The 20,808-nt window shown below is 42.8% G+C and overlaps 1 protein-coding gene across 2 annotated transcripts; it reads left to right on the forward strand.

Annotated features, from left to right (window-relative positions):
• The first annotated feature begins 976 nt into the window (after nt 1-976).
• Nucleotides 977-19,649, forward strand: MYL1 (myosin light chain 1). 2 transcript variants are annotated; one of them, XM_061344747.1, is made up of 7 exons: nt 977-1,233; nt 12,307-12,334; nt 15,470-15,613; nt 17,212-17,385; nt 17,851-17,928; nt 18,452-18,504; nt 19,349-19,649. In XM_061344747.1, the coding sequence occupies exons 1-6, from the start codon at nt 1,114-1,116 to the stop codon at nt 18,478-18,480; spliced, it is 573 nt and encodes a 190-aa protein (XP_061200731.1). In that variant the 5' UTR covers nt 977-1,113; the 3' UTR covers nt 18,481-18,504; nt 19,349-19,649. The 2 variants fall into 2 exon arrangements, with proteins under 2 accessions (XP_061200731.1, XP_061200740.1); XM_061344756.1 differs by lacking the exons at nt 977-1,233; nt 12,307-12,334 and adding exons at nt 11,132-11,259; nt 12,033-12,057.
• The last annotated feature ends 1,159 nt before the right edge of the window (nt 19,650-20,808 follow it).

The following is a 20,808-nucleotide window of genomic DNA, read 5'->3' on the forward strand; positions in this document are numbered from 1 at the left end:
CAGGGAGGTCCATCAGGAGACTGAAGAGTGGAAAGAGACACAAAAGTCACAGGATGGGCAAGCAAGAAAGGGGAAAACAGAAGTGCCTCCTTTGCCTCATGGCTGATTTCCAGTCATAAATACATTATAAAAGGAAGCCTTTTGTGTACAAAAACATACTGTCCAGCTGATCTCCATTCTATCAGGGCACAGCTTACCCATAAGGAGAGGAGAAAGGTGATGGGAAAAGTTTAAAGGAAAAGATTAAAATCATTAAAATGATTTTCAATTTCAAGTACAGTCTTAACATGATAGAAAGGAATAGTAAGAAGAGCTGAAATAGTAAGAACACTCAGGGTCTAGGAGAGATGCCTTGGCTGAAGGTCCTGCAGTGTTTTCCATATTTGTCTGCTTTATTTTTAAACACTCAGCGCCTTTGCTTGATCAACACTTCCTTGCAAAAGAAGGAACCAGAGAAGGAGTGAGGGGCTGTGGGGAGATAGGCAAATGAGAGTGGAAATTGATGATCTTCCCAGCCATGAAAGTCAAAATTCCTACTTGAAACTGAATCCTCCTGAAGCACTACAGCGGCGTGGGGGTAAAAGAGGAGGGAAGGAATGAAGGAAGATTTATTACTTAAGCAGAACTGAAATTCTGATGATAAAAAGGACTGTTCAATCCATGCGCGAATACCAACAGCAGATCCAAAACTGGGTTTGTCATATTGCCCTCTCCTTTGCCTGCATTAAAATAATTTTATATATTTATATATATATATATATACACACATACACACAGGGGAGGTGGTTAGAGTTTTTAAAGAGGGGAAAAAAAGCCACTGAAGTCCCTTGATCTTATGAAGCCCTGAACTCTTATATTCCATTTATAGCTCGAGCTGGAATGACATCCCCCTTGATTAGCAAGCTGTCCAATCCAGCTGGATGTGTCAGGACTGTACAAGGCACTAAGTGAAATATATATATGCCCTTATAGAGTTTAACACATTGGGTCCACCTCCAGGGCACAGGCTGTAGCTCATTCTGACCACTGCTCCTCTCTCAGGAATCACTTTTAAGGGTTTTGCAGGGTTTTTTTTGGGGGGGCACCTTTACTTTCAAGTTTAAGCAACACAAAATGGCACCAAAGAAGGACGTAAAGAAGCCAGCAGCAGCCCCAGCACCAGCACCCGCACCAGCACCAGCACCCGCACCAGCAGCACCCAAACAACCTGCAATCGACCTCAAGAGCATCAAGGTAAATGGATGAAAGTGTGCTGATCATGGAGCCAAAGCCCTTCCAAAGGGGAAAGCTAGCAGAGTCCCAGCTAACAGCGACCTGCAGTGAAACGTTGTGTGTGGTTGGTTCCGGTTTGGGGATTGGAGTGAAATGAATGAGTAACCTCAGTGGATGGAGTTGTTGACCTGCCTGAGCTTTTGATTGTGTTAGTAGCTGATGAGTGTAAGGCATGGTGCATGACTTAACACAAGAGGGAAACCTGATGATTTCCGAAGTATTTTGGAGTATGGTCCTTAGAACTTTTTACCAAATCAGTATCAGTCTGACCTGTTTGGTAAAACTAAATATAAAAGAAAATTAAAAACAACAACAACATCCCTATTCCCTGTTCCCTTTCCCCGCAGAAAAGGTGCATGAGGACAGGAAGGGGTTATTGAAACTTGAAGCACAATGTTTTCCCATAGCGGTGTACTAAAACCAAATCTTGTTGTGCAGTTTGCCCTCAAATTCCTTCTCAAATTTTTGCTAGCACCTGATGACCCTTTGGACATGTATTTCGAGGTCAGCACGGCTTATCTTTAAAAGCAGAAAGGAAACAGATTTAAGAGGAGGGAACCATTCAATGAATTAGGAGTTTTGCCTATTTTCATTTGCATTGTACAACATTGGTTGGTCGAGACCATGAGCTGGAAAGCCACGAATGGAACTGATTTCCTCTCACCTTTACAGATTTGCTCAGAATTTGTCATTTGCTGCAAACTGAAAGTAACAAAGAGGAAGAGTCTTTTGGAGATTTCCCTCTGACTGAACTTCCATTTGATCTCATGATGTCTTTAGCTTCGCATGCCAACCTGCATCTCTGGTTGTTGCCTTCACACTTCAAAGACAAATCCTCCATGTTGAGCAATTCTTTACTTGGGAAAGAGGAGCAGGAGGTTAAATGGTTAAAGAGATTAAGTCAGACCAGTTTCTCTGGGTAGGACTATAAATAGCTATTCTCCACCTACCTACCAAGCTGATTGGTCCTGGGACCTATCTGCTGAACTCTACATAAGGAATCATGCCTATTAAGGGGAAAAGAAGGAGTACAAAGACTCTTAATAGGACATACTCATTTTCATGTTACGATGAATTCTGTTTCAGGTATCTTAATACATGAAGTCCCAGGATTATGACCCATTTAATGAGATTTCTTGAAGTTTACTTTAATTTTCACAATCAGTAGTCAGTGTTTTTCTGGAATAGTCTGCAGCTTCCCATAAGACAGAAGCTGAACCTGCTAGCAAAGTAAAACAAGTGCAAGAGGGGGCAAAAAAGACACTTTGGGTGATCATAGTAAAGGCTATATAAAAAGGCCACTGGTTTCTTGGAATACTGTCTGAAAATCAGATCAGACCTCATATTTCACTCATCTCTAGAAATGAAAGGGAATGCAAGCTAGAAGCTAGATTTCCTACTAAATAATTTAATGGGATTTTATAGCTTTCTATGGCCAGTTCATTAGGAGAAAATAGAATTTTCAACTCCAGTGACCCTACCTAATCCATCTTTACATAAACAGGCTTAATATCACATTACCAACTAAAAAAAATGGCTGGCTGCAGCCTGAGACATCTCTGTTCACTCCTTTACCCAGACAGCTCTCTGTAATGGCAGGAAAGGTACCTGGTAGCACAGGTTTTGTCAGTCAGACTGCTAAGGGAAGATAGCCTCCCTGAATTCTCCTTCCTTTGAAAGCTAATATCAGACAAAATATTTCCCTCCTTGAAAGGGAGGGAGGGAACTGGGCTTGTAAGGGAAAACTAGTCTTTTAACACTAATGGCAGCACATAAGCATTACTATTTCTATTTGCGAATAAGTGGAGATAAGTTCAAGGCCAGGTTGGACAGGGCTTGGAGCAACCTGTTCCAGTGGAAGGTGTCCCTGTCCATGGCAGGGGGTTGGAACTGAATGAGCTTTAAGGTCCCTTTCAACCCAAACCATTCTGTGACATGAGAAGCATGATGGAGGTTACAGTACTACTCTGCAATGCAGTGGGTGGCACAGCCTCCTGCCCCACATATTTATCACTACCAGATCTCTTTCTATAAGTATCTCCTCCACTCTTCATCATGCCCTTACCAGGCAAGGAGCAGGGTGCCTCAGAGCTGATGCAGGAGTGAATGGACTTCCCCTGCTTCAGCAGGGGACTCTACCCAACCATATGGCTGCGAGGTGATGCAGAAACCCACATCCCCTCTATCCCTGATCCTCCTCTCACCTGAGACCCGACAGTGGTCAAGGGCTGCCCAGGCAGACTGTGGCACCTCCAGTGATGGGCTCTTTGAGAGGCACGAGGAACAACCATGGTGCTTTCCACCCTGCTTTGGAGCAGGACAGGGACTGGACAACCTCCCAAGGTCCCAGCCAGCCAGCCTGGGTTATCCCTTTTTGATCTTTGGGAGCTCAGGCAGTGAAGGGGAACAATGTCTTCTTGTAAGCCATTTCCTGGGAGATGTGGCAGAGTGTTAGCCCAGTCCCCTACTTAACATTAATGAAATCTTCTGTTCAAGCACCAAAGTCTCAGCATGAGAAAAGGCACAGTACCACCTCCAGCAAACCTCTGGAGCCAGGGAGTACTCACAGCTAAGCTTTTTACTGAGATTCAGTGAATGGTTCTGTCCTGGGGTTCTGTGCTGATTTACCAGGTGTGGAGCCAGAGCCTCCAGCACTTTGAACAAGGGCATTAGCAGCCATGCCAGAGCTTGCTACTGATGAGAGGTGTCTGGGAATGCCAGGCTGCAGCACCAGGATGATCTAGGGAGTCACACAGCAGGCAAACACACAGAAAGGCTTTGTTAGCTTTTATAAGGAGACATCCAACTCCCTTTTAACTGTTACAGCTGGAGGAGGTAAGGGTAGAGCTGCCTAATAAGGGTTTTACAGCAGCCAGAGCAGCCACATTTGGCAGTGCATCTCATTTTAAATTAGCAGAGATCATAATATTCTCCAAAACAAACAAGAAGGTGGTTTACAAACATGGGTAGCCATTCTTTCAATGGTACCCCTCCATCTTCAGGGAATCTGGTTTTGTGGGCCTTTTGAGGTACACGCTTTGAAAGTTAGGTACCTTTTTCTTTCCTCTCTTAAGAAGTCTCAAGCTGTGTTCTTGCAAATACAGGCACCCCAAATTGCCCGTCACCAGCAGAAGTTGTGACAGCTCTTTTACCCTCTTCTGTTCTTTTTTCCCCACTTTAAATTAACCCAATTAAAGCAAATAGTTGGTAATTTTTTCATACTAATAGCAGCTGGTGTGGGATTTTCTATTTTTGAGCACCATCTATTGACTAAAAAACTGAGTAACAGGAAGACTTAATTTAAGGATTCAAATCTCTAAACTCAGCCCTTTCTCAACTCACTTCAGATTACAGTACAACAATCACAGGAAGAGAGGCAAGGCAGGGTGGAAGAATTTGAGCTTAAATGAAGATGTAAAGACCCTTTTCTCCCCTACTCAGGAAATAACATAAAACTCAATCTGCTTTGCACAAACCTTTCTAGACCAAACTTACATCTTCAGTTTTCCTTATTACTAGCATGGCCTGGATTTAAGCAATAGATACAAAGACTAAAGATTAAACCATAACTGAGAAGCAAAGAACCGGGTAATGGATGTGTCTGAGTGTTACCACCAGGAACCAACTACAACTGAAAGAAAAATGACTGTATGGTTTCTCTTCTTAACTACAGAATTCTTAGGGTTCTCTTAAAACTGTAGCCAAGGACATTCCCAAAAAGATAGCTTATCTGCTTTAGCTTCCTTCTCCCATATAAGCCTGAGTGAGAAGAAACTCTGAGTTGAGGAACAGCATTACCATGGGTCTGTGTCTGCAATAACTGGGATGAGATGTCTCATGCTTGGTTTTCCAATTGAGGCAGTAGGAAATTGATAAATTTCATATTGCCCAAATTAGTTTAACTCTGTCCCTATCACCAACTTGTTAAGTGTGGGGGGTTTCTTAATGGGAAATCTAAGGGCCTTTCCCAGCACACACAACCTATCCTTGGACCAAGCCCAGGCTCCTAGCACAGTGATGTTTTGGTGCTGGAGATGTTGAGTGCCGTGCTCCTAGGCTTCTGTTCTGCACATGGTGCTCTGAATATGTACCACCCAGATGTGGTGTCACACCAGGCCCTCTACTTCAGCCTTTACACAAGGCTTCCCATGCTGGTGTTCACAAGACCAAAATGCCAGGACTCCATGGCCTACTGCAGATAAGCTACCTACATCTTTAGGGGAAAAATGATTAGAAGCTATCAACTAGTAAAAACTTGCAAAGACCTTGTGTTACTGTGTGATGCATGCTGAAGCCTGCTGCATGGAAGCAAACCTGCGTGATTATTTGTTTTAAATACGAGCTCTTAAGGCAGTAGAAAGTGTTCCACCAAGTGTCCTTAATTCTTATGACATTCACTACTCAAGTAGGTCATCTCTGAACAGACATTGCATTGGATATAACCAAAGAGAGAAACTCACTAAAATGCACTGACAGAAACCTTCTGGGCTGGAGGGCAAGCAGGGCTGCAAACGTCAGCAGGAGCGCTTGCAGCTGCAAGACACTACTACACTGCAGACAAACTCAATGTGAAGCTGTGGTGTCAGAACAGGAATGGTAACAGCAGCTTTGCTCAGAGTGCTAAGGGCTTTCTTGGTAACTGGCAGGTTTTTCATTGAACTTCTTGGCTCAGACCTTCGGATTATGCCTGATCTAGCTCCAGCAATGACTCCAGAAGGATTCTCTAGGACTGATACACCTGTTGCACAAGGTCACCAGTACCAAGTGCTCTTTCAGGTAGGAAGGGGACAAGGGCAAACATGGCTTAGCCTTAAGAAATGTAAAGGTGCCTATCTGATGTCATCCAGATCAGCTTCCTACTACTGCTTTGACCACTGAGGTACAGCATCATTCAGGGTTCAACCCAGAGCAGACCACCCCAGCCAACCCCCTTACCCCCATGAATCTCACACTGATACTAGACCCATGTTGGTGGCAGCTGTTAAATCACTGCAATGGGCAAGGCATGGCATGAAGGTGTCCCAGGACAAGCAACCTGAACGTCAGACTCAGCAGCATACCAAAACATCTCTTCAGGTACTGCTGAAAACCAGAAGGAAAAGCAAACTGAACAGCCACCACTTAGTTTTCTTTACAAGGTTTCCAGAAGAACTTTGCCTCCTTTTCTTCCTAAACAAGGATCCTTCAATTTATATATATACTACTATACATACGTCCATACATATAGGAGACACTTTACTAACCTGAAAAATCATTTGGAAATTAATTGTTTCCAGGATCCATTCTTAGTAACTCACAGCTTTGGCAGCATTTTAAAATGTTATCTATAGGCTTTGGAGAGTCTGGAGAGCAACACACTTTGGCACAAAGAGTGGACTTTAAAGCAAATTAGAGAGTAACATCTCAAGAGCTCGCAGAGTAATTTTAAGTGTTAACACCAGTTGTGTGGCAGAGCCTTTCTCCTATCAACTAATACATCAAAACAACCCCCCAATATATTTAAAACACTGTTTTAAGCCCCCTTGGAGCACAGAGAGATTGTTAACAGATAGTAATAAGATATCCAAGTTCATCTTACAGAAGGCAAGAAGGTGACTTAATTTAGCCAATGACAAGTAAAGAAAGAAGTTGTCTGTAAGGAGATATGAAACAACCAATCTGGAAATTCACCCCACGTCACTGGGGCTTTATTACATCTTATACCCATTGCCAAAAAGCACTTTCACCGGGATGATTTGCCACATAGCATTTAAATGTCAAGCAGCAGTAGTCTAAATACTGTCAGTACTCCAACACTGCCACTGAGAGGCACGTTAAAACAGCAAATCCCTTGGAGAGCAGGGCTTCAGAGCCTCGCGTTTCCTCTCACCGATACGCATTGATACAAATCAAACCAATACTAAACCCTTTCAAAATAAACAAACTGGAAAATTATATGGAATGCTTAGAAAAAAGGTAAAATTCATCTGCAGTTAAGTCCATTAAACTCAAAGAGGTTTCGAACTCTTCTTCCAAACCTTATAGTGCCTTGCATGTGCAATTTTCTCACCTATATTAAAGGTGGTTGATTTTATTCTTTCTTCAACTGTGCTGCCAAGCAGCTCTGTACTCAAAACAGTTCTCTTTCTCAAGGGCATACCTGCTCCTAATATTTCTCTGCTTCATAAAACACATGAGGCTAAATCCATCAGGCTGTTGATTCTTACTTAAATGAGAAGTAGCCTCTCTTGGATCTGTGGCATTGATCAAAAGAGCTATCAGACTGGGGTGAGGGATAGGGGAATCACAGCCTGCTTTGAAAAGGGGTTTGAGAGCTGTGTAATCCTGCACTCAGTGATGTCTGCTAGAAAAGATGTGCAGCTGTATTAGTCAAGGAGCAGGCACTAATGGTGAGTAGGTATCACATGAACTGCTGTAGGCACAATCCTACCTTATCTCCAGCCCAAAATAGAGAAATCCCACCAGTCCTGAACAGAAAGCTAAATATACAGTGAGTATCCTGGGGGACTCTCGAATTTTCCCCTCTCTGATTTTCCAAGGCATCCGATAAGTTCCTGGTCTCTTCTACAGAGAGAGTACTTTGAAATACCTGGTGACTCTCTGATAAAATGCTAAGATGATTCCCTTCTTTATGTTCACCCAAAGGGTAACAAGGGGATGGAGCAGCTGAATGCTTTAACTCCCAGCAGCATCTTTTCCCAAGGCTTTTCACTCTGGTCAGACACCTACACATTTACAGGGCACAAAGCGACTGTCACTCAGCAGGGCTGTATTAGTCTCATAGGTGAATAGGGGAGCACATCACCATGCTGCAAGGGTCAGGGCCCTAAGGCCCATGAACTAATGATTTGTTGGGAAATTAGGAACTCTGGTAATAATTTGGAAATAAAGATGTGTGTGAATTGTGTCTTCTGCTTAGCTGTCAATAGAGAGTTGCATACAACCCTATTCACCCCACCCTATATAACTGAGACCTGGTCAAAATGTTTCTATCAAGCAACAAGATGACTAGAAGCTGGTCATATATTATACAGGGAAAAGCCTTAAAACACAACAACAAAAAACCTTAATCACAAAATTCCCAACCCAAACACCACCACCCCCTACCCCTACTCCTTGGTGATAACCTTCTGGATAATAACTTTGCCCATAAGCAAGGGCTAAGCCAAGTTAGAGAGCTCCAGGTCGTTGTGGTCTTTCCACATGTTGTGTTCCTTCAACCTTTCTTTATTCCTCTGGGGAAGGTGAATTCTTTTTTTGTAAAGCCAAACTCCCTAAACTTTCAACATCTTCCCTGAAGACCCAAGATGCATTCTCTGATAATGCAGAGGCCATTGCCAGGATTAAAACAGATCAGATCACTGCACAATACTTCTTTCTATCTCTTGAAGCTCATGAGAGATCCTTAGAGAATCAGAAATCCTACCTTTAGTTTCTTTTAAGGCTGAAATATTTTCCATACTGTGGCCTTACTCAAAGCAAGTAGCATTTTCAGCACCCAAGTGACTCTATTGGCTAAGGTGGTTCTTAATTCAAGTGAATGCAACATGCCCATGTTAGAATATTTCTCCCCAGCAAAACTCTCATGAGGTTTTATTCAGAATCAGTTATAAAAGGCTCATGTGGTGTGCTAGTATTTCCTCATCTAAATTCTGAGCCAAAGTCTCACAGTTTACATATGGGCTTCTCTCAATCTATACGTATTTGATAGCCCATTCAAGCCACATGGCTAATCCAGGTATCAATTTTCTATGCCCAAGCCAAACACACCCAAACTATTTTCTGCTTGGCATCTAAAGTCCTCTGGGACAAGTTTTGCTGTAGCCAATCATAAAAAATGATCTAGAAGGAAGAAAAAAACATTGAAGAAAATTGTTCTACGTTTTCCTTAATTTTTTTACATATATATATTTAGTTTGAATCCTGTTTTCAGGGGAACATTTCCCAGTAGCAGCACTGGGGAGGCAAGAGCCTGAGGGTAGGAGGAAAATTCCACCAAAGGCAACACACTGAACTGACCCAGGCAACATTTCAGCTCTGCCAAAGTCTTTAGAAAGCTCTTCTATTAATGCAATGGGACTGATGGCCAAGATCCATATTAGCTTTCTTACTGAGTTCCAGCAGTGTTAACCAGGTGGTCTGCACTGTGTTAACCTATGTTAGTCAATTCAGACAAAAGCATCAATACCCTTTTCCATACAACCACACCTGGTCACGGCTAAACTTTGCTCTCAACACATAGCTGGTCCCACAGGTTAACAGATTACAAATAGCAGAAAACACAAACATGCACATTGGCAGTGGAGCATTTTTCCCTATTCAGCATATTTTCTAACTATTTCTCAAAAATGCAACTAAATGTGTTGGTTCAGAATGTTTCCCAGCTAAAATGCTGAGCTTTGAGAGCAGTTTTATCTTTAGTTTTTAAAATAGCAGGTAGGAAGTTTAGGTCTCAAATCCAACTAAATATTTTGACTTTGATTGTTTGGTTTAAAAAACAACCAAATCAAACCAGGGCTTGGGTTTGATTCTTGCTCTCAGAGCCCTCAATATACTGCAAAGAGACATTTACAAGCATTATGCTTATCTTCAGGGTAACGAAGCGAGCTACAGGAGAAAATGTCCCTTACTAATTTCATTTTGTCGTTAGAAAACCCAGAGCAGGGAATGCTCAACAAAAGAAATTAACAGAATTTAGAGAGGGGATTTCAGTTTTCAACAGGGAGTGTGTTGTTGTCACACAACCATTTCAACCCGGGCTCCATGACATGCTTGACCCAGTTGAGGTGACAGAGGAAAGGAAGAAGTTTGGAGTAAGGTTTTTGAAGCTATTTACAATGTCTCACAGCATCAATTCAGATATTTGACCTTGGCCTTGGAGGATGCTACATGGTGGGACTAGGTCTTTGCTACCAAAGAAAGTGCAAACTCTATCTCCTGGAACCTACCTACAAACTCACCATTCATAGCTCTGCCAGAGCCCTTTCACTCTGCAACTCCTCGCCCTACCATGAATAGTAATCCTCCCAGTTCACAAAGCTTTTGGGGGTCTTAGCTCCTATCACAGTTTCTCCCTTGCCTCCACATCACAAAAACCTCAGCAATACCTACTCTCACCACACCAGTGAGCTCTGAAACTGGCATGCTGGTGCCCTGCCTAACCTTAGCCCTAGAAGTGTCCTAGGGAGCACAGGCTCTGCCAGCACTCTGCAGAGTACCTCTACACATCAGCTGCTAACCTCTGGCAACAGTTGGGTCCAAAACCAGATAAATTCTGCCTTAAAAAAAGTTCCAGCTTTGGAAAACAGGACAATGCAATGAGTGCAGATGAAGAGCTTCACAGTTGGATACCACCTCCATCAACAGGTTAATCTTCTCCTCAATGCCAACAACTGGATCCCACTGAGCAGACAAGCAGCAGCACCACTCATCTAACTCTGAGCACTGCATTAACAGATTCTAAGGGCTTGAGCAAAGCTCAGCAAAGGTATGAGGACCATCCAGCTGCATCTAATACAACCTGAAAGCCATGTGTAAAACCAGTCAGCTGGACAAACACGGCACCTCTCACCTTCTACTCTCCTTGCTCTCTGACTTTATAGCTTATTGGAGAAATAAGAGTCCTTCCCTAGAAGGAAATCTTATTAGGTCTGGACAAGGAATATCTCCTCTTGACAGTATGGATCCAGAAACTGCTGACCTGAATCAAACTTACTGCTTGCTACTCCCTGCCCCTCTCCAGCCTCCTAAAAATAGCTGTCATCAGATGTCCATCAAGACATGGAGCCTTCTGTCACTTTGCCCTAAGAAAGCTAAAGAACTCGCCAAGGGGAGGGACTGCTTCCTTCTGACACCTAATCCAGGCGATGCCGTCAGTGCCACTGGATAAATAAGGGGAAGAAAGGCCAGAAAAGCAGGACCACTCTCGAGACCTCTCAGCTAATCCCTCCTGCCCGTCTGCTGCTCTGCTTTTCCAACTCAACCATGGTGGGTCCACTGGAAAGCTAACGGTTAGCAGCGAGCCAGTGTATTTTACCTAAGTAAATCAGGCTTCTTGCTCAAGGTAGTTCTGGGGTGGGGAAAGACAGACCAGAAGACAGCTTAGGTTTGCTTGGCTTTCCTCCTTAACCTTAAAGGGCTATGCGAGGTTAGTCTCAAGTTCTGCACCAGGCAGCGGTAAATGTGCAGCTCCTATTGCTTCAGACAGGAGTGTTACAATTTGATACTGCTGTCTGCTAAGCATTTTAGTTTAGTTCTGAGATCAGATGCAACCTGCGAAAATGGCAAAGGAACAGAGTAATATTTAATATAAGAAAATGTAAATTTTAGTACTTTATGTAACAATTTACTGCCAAAAAAGTAATCTGAAACACAAACTTCAAAGGATTGTTTTAATTGCTATGTTCATGTAAAAAACCCAAGCAGCTTGTTAAGCAATACTGCTTCAAATGGTCTTAAGGGTCTATGATAAAACAGTAAAGGACCTGATTAGTGACTTCTTTGTTAGCTAAGAGACTTCAGACTTTTGCTGCTTCTAGCCACAACCTTGGCTTGCCCTGGGATGCAGATTTTAATGGAATCTTTAAAGACAGGCCTGGTGATTTATTTTTATAAGGGAAGTTGCTGGCTTAGGTTGCTGTGGCCTCATTAGACCAGGCAAGACAAATGTGAGCACTCAACTACTCTGTGCTATTTGCTTTCTCTCAGTGCATTTTCAGCAGTACTAGTTCTCTTTTCTCTCTTTTTCTTCCCAACTGCAGTCCTTCACTCCTGACCAAATTAACGGTAAGTGAAATAAAAGTAAAACTTTAACATGGGGCAGGAGGGGGTATATAATGGCCACCAAATGCTAAATATTCACTAGCCTTAACAGCTCTGTTGCTATCTGCATTACTTCTGCACATCTGACAGACCCATTTTTGCTGTTTTGGAAGATGACTCATGGATTGATCTGGATGCTTTAGGAAACAAACAGGTTCTCCCCCAGCCCCCCCCTCCTAAGCTATTTTTTTGTGATTGATTTCCTTCCAACAGATCGAGTTCTCCAAGGAGCAACAGGATGGTAAGTTACAAGAGAGCTGATGTGTTTTACATGTACGTGGGTTCAGAGAGGAGCTACAAGCTCGGAAGCTCAACCTTTATGAAGGGATGAGCTAAGACTTCAGCTGCTATAAATCACCACACTCCTGACTTCAGAGGAGCAGTGCTAACTTATGCTGAACAAGAATGTGGCTGTAGATTTACATATCATTTATCTAGGTGCTTAGATGCTGCCTAAGATGAGAAGTTTATGCCATGTTACCAGCTCTACCTACTAAACATTTTTCAGTTGTGCTCCTGTACTGGCCATTCACAAGGATGCTGAAAACAAGTCTTGCATTTGGAAGTCATAGTGGGAATAGGCAGATGAAGGTCAGCAGGAGGGAGTGAGCTGAAAACTTAACTTAGTTCCAATGACATTGCAATTTTACATGAACAGAAGATGTAAGAGTCCTGTACGTCACTTTTACTAGAAGCTGTTGTGGAAGGAAGGAACAAGGGCTGCTTTACTGTAAATACATCCATTAAGCATGGGAATAGTTAGCAGATAAGTGACTTATGTAAACTGTTACTTATGAATGCAGTGTGGCTATGCTGCAATTCTTGAGCATCTTGCTATATTCTCTGCTTCACCAGCAAGTTACAAATTGGTTCTTAAATCTGCTAGAAAGAGATTAAAAATTCTGGCACGAACAAAAATCCCCACTGAAGCTCTGGAAATCTATGCTGGAGTGTTTCAAGTATTCCAAGAGACGCATTTAGGCTATATTAAATAATACAGGTTTTAAAGAAATGTCAAAAATTCAGTAGCAAATATAGTAGACTTCTCATTGTGAACAAAGTGCTTGGAAAGGAAGATACAGGGATTTACTAGAAATCCAGAGGGAGAGGAATAGCTAGAAGCACGTCTTAAGGAAGAGACCTAAACTTCTTGAACACCAGCCTGGTGTATGAAAGCAATAAAGGACAGGTATAGTGCAGTAAGTGAGACTGGAAATCTCTGCCTGCAGTCTGAACACTCCTGGTCACAAAAAAAGGTCATTTGGACTCTTCCTCACTTTTTAATTCCAAAACTTTTACCAAAGGCTTGGGAGAGTTTATAGAAAAATGCCATCAACTCCAAGCTGCTGGCATTTGTAACAAAGAAAAAGGCTTTGTTCAGCTTCCCTACATATTTCAGCTCATCCAGCTGCTGTAATGCTGTGGTAACTGATCCAAGCAGCAGAGCAATTAAAGCTACTTGAGAGGCAGAATTTCCCAGGAAAAGGGATGTCCCACCCTCCGTAACTATCTTTATCCACACAGGCTGATGCACCAGCAGCTGTGTGGTGCCCTCTTCAGAGAGGGGTATGAGGCATGCTTACTCCAGCAGAGCTATAAACTAGGAATAGATATGTATATACACATATATACACACACCACCCAAAACTAAAAAAGATAAACCCCACAGCAAAGATAACTCAGGAAATGCATGCCTGAGACACAAAAATAAAATCAGACCTTTTCTCCCAGTGTTCACAATGAGTGAAGATAAAACTTCATAGTATTTACAAACAAGAGAAACTTTCCTGATAGCTTTGCTAATAGCAAACTGGCATTGTTTTATACCTCAGTCTGGCTAAATGTCATTAATGCAGCAAACAAAAGATGGGATCATATGGTATATAAATCACTACAGCCCTATCGACCTCAGCTGCTAAAGCAGGCAGTGATATTAAGCTGATATATTGTAAGGGGAAGCTCCACACAGGTCCAGAAGCCCTTGATTTCATACCCTGCAATAAAAGCTGTAAGGGGAGAGGGTTCACAGTGAAGGGTTATAGGTCTCTCACATCAGACAGTAAGAGGATTAGTTTCAGATGTATTAGATTACAGCCTAGCAGGCCAACATTGTGTATCAGCAGCTTTACTGGTGCCAGCAACTCCCCCCACTAAGGCATAGGTATATGGATGGCTAAAGCAAGAACCTAAATACCTCTGCGTCACCTGTCCCCAGCACAAGATGAATGAAGACATGATTTGAAATGTGGTTTATTGCTTCTAAACATGCCCCAAGGCAGAAAGAACATTCCACCTACACGAGCTGTGAAACACAAAGCCTGCCTAGCTGCTGGAAGCATATCACAACCACAGGAAAGACATTTCACTTGGTTTACTTGGAGCTAAAACACAGCATCGTCAGATACTGCAGTGCAGGAAAGATTATCGGCAGTCTTGAGATGCTCTTGACATATGAGTTTCAAGGACGCTTTTTCAGCTGGACCCTGGACTTCTGCCCCCCTTAAGCACATTTCTTTATTAATTGCAACAAATATAGTAAGGTGATTAACATGGAGCTTTGCAACAGGAGATGAAGACTGGCAATGCAATGAGGCAACCACCTGGGCTGATTTTTGTAGTAGAAATATATGTGCCCCAATTCTTTGGTCAGCAGCAAGGGGGAAATAAGTGAAGGCTGGTCATTTGGCAGCACTGAAAGAAGCAAAGTGTCAAAGTGTGCACACTGGAAATGCACTGGAATAAGGCACCACACAAGTATTACCACTGGAAAAGCTGGATATTTGTGCATCTGTAAGAAGCAGGAACGGACTGCAAAGAGCAGAGAAGAGTGGGAGCAGACATGGGCAGAACTGCTATTGTAAGGCGACTTTAAAGGCAAACAAAAGTAGAAGCGTTTGAAATCCACCTTCTTGGTTCCCACTAGCATTGTGTAGTTGAAATACTGGGACTGCAGGCAGGACCCATCAAAACAGCCAGATGTTTTTCACTGCAAGGTGCTTTGACAGAAGAATCCCAGTCCTTGGTGAGGTACCTTCTGCTGCTGTGTCACGCAAAGACACCTGTCCTTGAATGGCAGTGTCTGTAGAAAGCTTATCGTGCCCCATGCTTGAAATAACCATGGGGTCAATCAGAAAGCTATTGCCAGCTATTAGAGCCGGGAAAGCCATGAAATGTAGATATAAATGTTTAAAAATAGTGAAACCAAAATGTCAGAGGGGAGGAGTTTTTCTTGGGATTGTGGGCCAAAGGTTCCCCTGGTTAACTCCCCTGGAGGTGGTGGAGCAGTGCCAGGAGACAACAGGCTCACGTCTTTGTCAATACAACTTGTCAATAGGGAGCTGCCCGGCTCAGTTTAACTGTTACTTTTCCCTTGCAGAATTCAAGGAGGCCTTCCTCCTCTTTGACAGGACTGGTGATGCCAAGATCACCCTGAGCCAGGTTGGTGATATCATCCGGGCGCTGGGGCAGAACCCTACAAATGCCGAGGTCAACAAGATCATAGGCAACCCCAGCAAAGAGGGTAAGTATCCTATAGTCTCTCCTAGGCTCTTCCTGAGACTGGGAACTGTCATTAGGCAACATCAGCAGTCACAGCAGGAGGGAGATCTTTTGCTCTGAAAGGGAGTGGAAATTCTCTAGTTTCTTTTGAAGAGGATGAAATCCATGCTCACGAGGAGAAAAAACTCCTTCAGATGTACAAAAGTCCCTGTAAGAACCATTTTGGTCCCAATCTGATGTAGGTGCAACACAGTCCATTATGCCCCAGCCCTTGCTAAGTGCGTTTCCAATAGCTGATACTCTTCAGATGCTTCTAGTGCAGGATTTTCTGCATGAGCCAAGACACGTGCTGGGACTGGAAACCCACCCATAAATTTCTGCTGGCTGAGGTGGTCTGCTCAAAGCTCACACAAACCAGGGCATGCTGAGGCATACACTGGCAATTTATATAGCAGTCATTTTCCATTTCCTTTTCTCCCCTCTTAGAGATAAAAGAAATGGTAAAAAACTCTGGTTGCCTCCTAACAAGGACTTAGTGCAAGTGATCCCTGATTTCAGTCATGCTGAACTACACTAAGGCTAAATTATATCAAAACCCTCAGGCCTAGTAAAGGCAGCTCTGAGGAACAATTTAGAAGGGCTGAGTTACGCATTAGCACAAGCATGAAGCACTGAACAGAGGACTAACACAGAGGTGAGACCATGACAACACTTTAGGTGACTACAGCAATAACTGCCAGTAATGTTGATGTAGCTGAGCAACAAAACGGTTCCTGTAACAACTGTATATTCAAAAATCGCTTGCATATTTCCACCCATTATATTCCATTACTGCCCAGATGAAGGCTGATCTTTGCAAAGATCCAGGAGAAAGAAAATAAAAATGAAAAGAGAAAAATAAAGATCCTTTTATTTGACAGCCTAGCTCCAATAAAAAACCTTCGGAGAAGGCCACACTATAGACAACTTCCGGTTCATAAGAACAAAGGGGTTAGATGCACTGAGCTTGCAAGTCTTTAAACCTCCACACTGAACATGTCACTAGTAAATCTGGACACGACCCCCACTGGACATTCATATTTTCAATTAGTTTATGCTAAAAGTCTCTGCTCTTATGCTAATAGTCTCTATGCTCTTATGCTAATAGTCTCTGCTACCACATCCAAGAGGCCCTGAAGAGGTCACTAACATGCCAGCCACCTCAGGGGCTCATCTCAATTGTCCACCCCACTCTCTACTTTTTCCCCACTGTTTGGGCTCAAGATTTCTGGTTTATTGTATTCTGTAGTTCCCCTATTCATAAAATCCTTTCAAAGATCAACTCAGCCACCTAGTTTCATTTCTGAAAGAGAAATACAATGTGCATGTAAGCATATAAACATATATGAGAAGAGCGCTGGAGCAAGTAGGTGAAAAATCAGATGGATGTGAAAACTAACTCCCATAAGAGAGAATGCAGGTTTTGCAAAGGAACTGCCAAACCCCCAGGCAAAGACTAGAGTAAAGGACAGAAAGAAGTGTGCAAATGAGGTGGGAGGCTCTCCCACATTTTAGGGCAAATACGCCAAAAGAACACACATACAAGTGTCTAGCATTTAGCAACTGGCGCTTTCTTTCCAGAGATGAATGCCAAGAAAATCACTTTTGAGGAGTTCCTGCCCATGTTGCAAGCAGCTGCTAACAACAAGGAGCAGGGTACCTATGAAGACTTCGTTGAAGGTCTGCGTGTGTTCGACAAGGAAGGCAATGGCACAGTCATGGGGGCTGAGCTCCGTCACGTACTGGCTACTCTGGGTAAGGGATTATCTTCTCTACAAGCACTTTAAAAATTGCTTCTGGTAGATGGCATGAGAGGGAGGAAGGATGTTCTAACCAGTTTAAAGAGGTAGGAGCCTACAAAGCCAAACAAAATTGGGTTTCCTAACTGGTAACCCACAAACCACAAAACTCAGTAGAAAGCCCAAAGGAAAAGGCTTAGTTTATTACTTCTAAATTCAAAGGAAGTATTGAGTGCTCGTTATATACAGAATAGGGACAAAAGGCTGTATACCTCAGGGACATAACACACAGGGACAAAGGTAGAGGATTTGCTGCATAATTTCTTTACTCTGTAGGAATAATTGGAATCCCTACTACTAGTAACACGCAGTTCATGTCTAGGTATTTTGACACTAACTCAGGAAATAAGGAAAGTCTCTGGAAAATCTCTAGGTTTCAGTTGTCTGTGGAAGAATTAACAGAGGTTTCTCGATTCTTCAGGTGAGAGGATGACAGAAGAGGAAGTAGATGAACTCATGAAAGGTCAGGAAGACTCCAATGGCTGCATCAACTACGAGGGTAGGTGCAAGAGCTCAATACCTCATCCTACATTTCTTCTTCCTCTCGCAGAGCTTCACTGCAGTCTGCCTTTAGCTTCTCAGGCAAATATACACAACTACAGCTGAGTTAGGTTGAAAGGCTTTTGTGTGGAAATGACTGTTGCAACATGCTTACCCTTCAGTCACACCACTGAAAGGACTAGATTCAGTCACTGAGAAGGCTACTTTGGTCAACACCGTATCTTTAAACTCTCTGGCCTTCTGTAGAGCAGTTGCAGTGATTGGAACCAACCCTATAGCTAGTGCTTAGGAAAAGTGCTCTATTCATCATAGGTTTAGTCTTACCACACTTAAGCAGGAAGATAATATATTTTTATAATAAACACTCCACTTACAACTTTCTATCACATTGTTGGGTCAAATGTGATCAGGAACATGTGTTTTAATGCCATCAGCTCAGGAACAGCTGTTATTTTTAAAGGTATTTCCCAAATTAACATTTGCTGCTCCTTCTAACTAGCATGTCTGTATTTTCCCCACAGCATTTGTAAAGCACATCTTGTCTGTCTAAGTGGACTTCCTCAGATGCCACACGGTATGTTCTTCTCATGTGCACACTTAACCTGTACGGTTGCTATGCTTAAAGCCTTCTACATGCCTGTGGCCAAGTAGAAGTTACAAAACCAAGATGATACCTTCTCCTCAATAGTCCAAATAGAACAAAATGAGACTGTTGTCTAAGAGAGCGCAGATCCCTGGGTCATGTTCACAGCTCTGTGAGTGGTTGAAAACTGTGTTTAGTGGGTTTTTCAAACATACCCAAACTGTGAAAAGAAATGCTCATTTTATTCACAAGCATGGAAATGCTCATGCTTAAATATTACCCTAGATCTTGTCATAAAAAAATCAACAGTTTGAGCTATGCAAACTGACAGCCTGAAATATTTATCCTATAAGCACCTTGAGATTTTGTGGTTTGCTTGGTTTTCTAAAGGAAATCAAAGCAACACCTTCTGATAATGTTACAGAAATCTGTAACAAATTATGTAGCCTGAATACTCGGGTGAACTACTCAGAACAGCTCTTCAATAATCATCTGAAAAAGAGCATTTTGACAGGCACGATCAATAGCAAAAAGAGGGCTTCAAAAGTACCTCATCATTTAGCAGCTGTTCTACAAGTAAGAGGTAAAAACCACCCTAAACAGAAACCCTCACACAACCTTGATATGCCGCTATTTTGTCCAAAGTAAAACCCAGCAGCTCTCTTTAGTCTGTTGGTCTTATTTGACCTGTTAGTTATTCTATCCCAAGAAAGATACATTGCCAACTCTCGTATGAAGCAACAAACACCTTGAAACAGAAATCAAGGGCTCAGTTTGTCATTTTGCAAATGTTTCTTCAGCCAACTTCAAGTCCAACTCTCCCATTCCTTCCCAGAACAAGCCAAATTCAGGAAGACCAGATGGCACTCGAGATCTGCCTGTCTGCTCAGTCTGTCACCACTAACATGGAAATTGGATAGAAGTGGATGATACATGCCTCCGACCCCACCAGTTTTACCTGTGCATCCATAGGTATCACCTCTGGGTCATACACTTTCATCTCAAAAACATGAACTTTCACCAAGGCAAGCTGCCATCCAGGATCCATCCATCCCAAGCATCTCTTTCCATGTTGTTTGCATTGAAACAATGGAATCTTTTGGAAAAAATAAAGCATCAATAAATCCCTGTGATCATTTTGTGGCTATAAAGTACCTTTTTTCCTCTAAAGCTGCTCAAATGCACTCAGGACCTGATTTGTTTTGTCTGTATATTGTATTTCACAAAATAAAGTTTTATCAAGAAAAAAGGAAGAAGGAAAAGACAGACATCTCCAGGTCACTCGACTTAATCTGAATAAAAAGTGTTTTCTTTGGGGACTGGGAAGAGGAGTAATTTTGAAATTACCACCTCCATCAGCACTTAAAGTTTTAGGAGAAGGAGACCTGGTAGCTGGTGTCAGAACAGCTCCCAGGGCACCTTGTGCACCAGGCAAGACCCAGAACCAGCCAGGGTGGCCCATGGACGAGATTTTGTGGGGTTTCCTAACAAAACCTCCTCCAAAATGCTGTAAGAGCAGGCCTACAGCACTACCACAAAAGGATCCTAGCTACTGTGTCTGTTTACAGCTTTATGGACAACTAGAAAAAGCAGTCAGAGTTGCCAAGCACCCCAAAGGACCAGCCCTGGGACCATCACTCCTTGGGCCATGGCAAGAGGAGTCCAACTACGTCTTCTCCAGTGACATGGGAATAGCTGTCACTCAAGGAAATCATTACCTACACACCCTAACCCTGAACGTAGCTCCTCTATTTTCCTTAAGCAGTCCTGAAACCACCTTAATCCCCATCCGAGCGTCAAGACTGTTCTATTGCATTCCAATTTCATCTGAAGTTACTATGAATGGGATAACTATAATTCAAGGTCCAGCAGGTGCAGCAGGGTGGCTGCCACCACAACAAACTGCAGCCATTCAAGCAGCAGCTTTCCTGAAATTTCCCAAAATCACCTCCCATTTAAACCTTCACTGTGCTGGTAGGAAGGGCTAAATGAATCTCTGAATTATACCTGCCCAAAGACTTATGCCAGCAGGTAGTTTACAGGGGCTTATGGTTGCCACATGCAATTGGGTAACACTCGATAGAAGTTGTTATTTAACGTCATCCTAAAAAGGCAGCCAAAATAAGTGAGAGACACATTAAAGCAAGTTATTTATAGGGTGTTTCTCAGGGGACTGCTAGACACCCTGCTGCTCCTCAACATATTGCCTACACACACACACAAACAGATCTCAGTTGCTGGGAAAGCAAACAAACAAAACTCAAAACATCTCACCATATATGCTGTCAGCCTCCT

This window comes from Neopsephotus bourkii, unplaced genomic scaffold, assembly GCF_033783945.1.
Source record: "Neopsephotus bourkii isolate Nb327-2 ecotype Australia unplaced genomic scaffold, CSIRO-AGI_Nbou_v1 NB_31, whole genome shotgun sequence".
NCBI classification, from domain to species: Eukaryota; Metazoa; Chordata; class Aves; order Psittaciformes; family Psittacidae; genus Neopsephotus; species Neopsephotus bourkii.

Coding starts and splice junctions, on each gene's coding strand:
- MYL1 (XM_061344747.1), top strand. CDS start 1,114: ATGGCACCAAAGAAGGACGTAAAGAAGCCAGCAGCAGCCCCAGCACCA. Junction 15,614..17,211: donor AGGCAACCCCAGCAAAGAGG/GTAAGTATCCTA, acceptor CTTTCTTTCCAG/AGATGAATGCCAAGAAAATC. Junction 17,929..18,451: donor TGGCTGCATCAACTACGAGG/GTAGGTGCAAGA, acceptor TTTTCCCCACAG/CATTTGTAAAGCACATCTTG.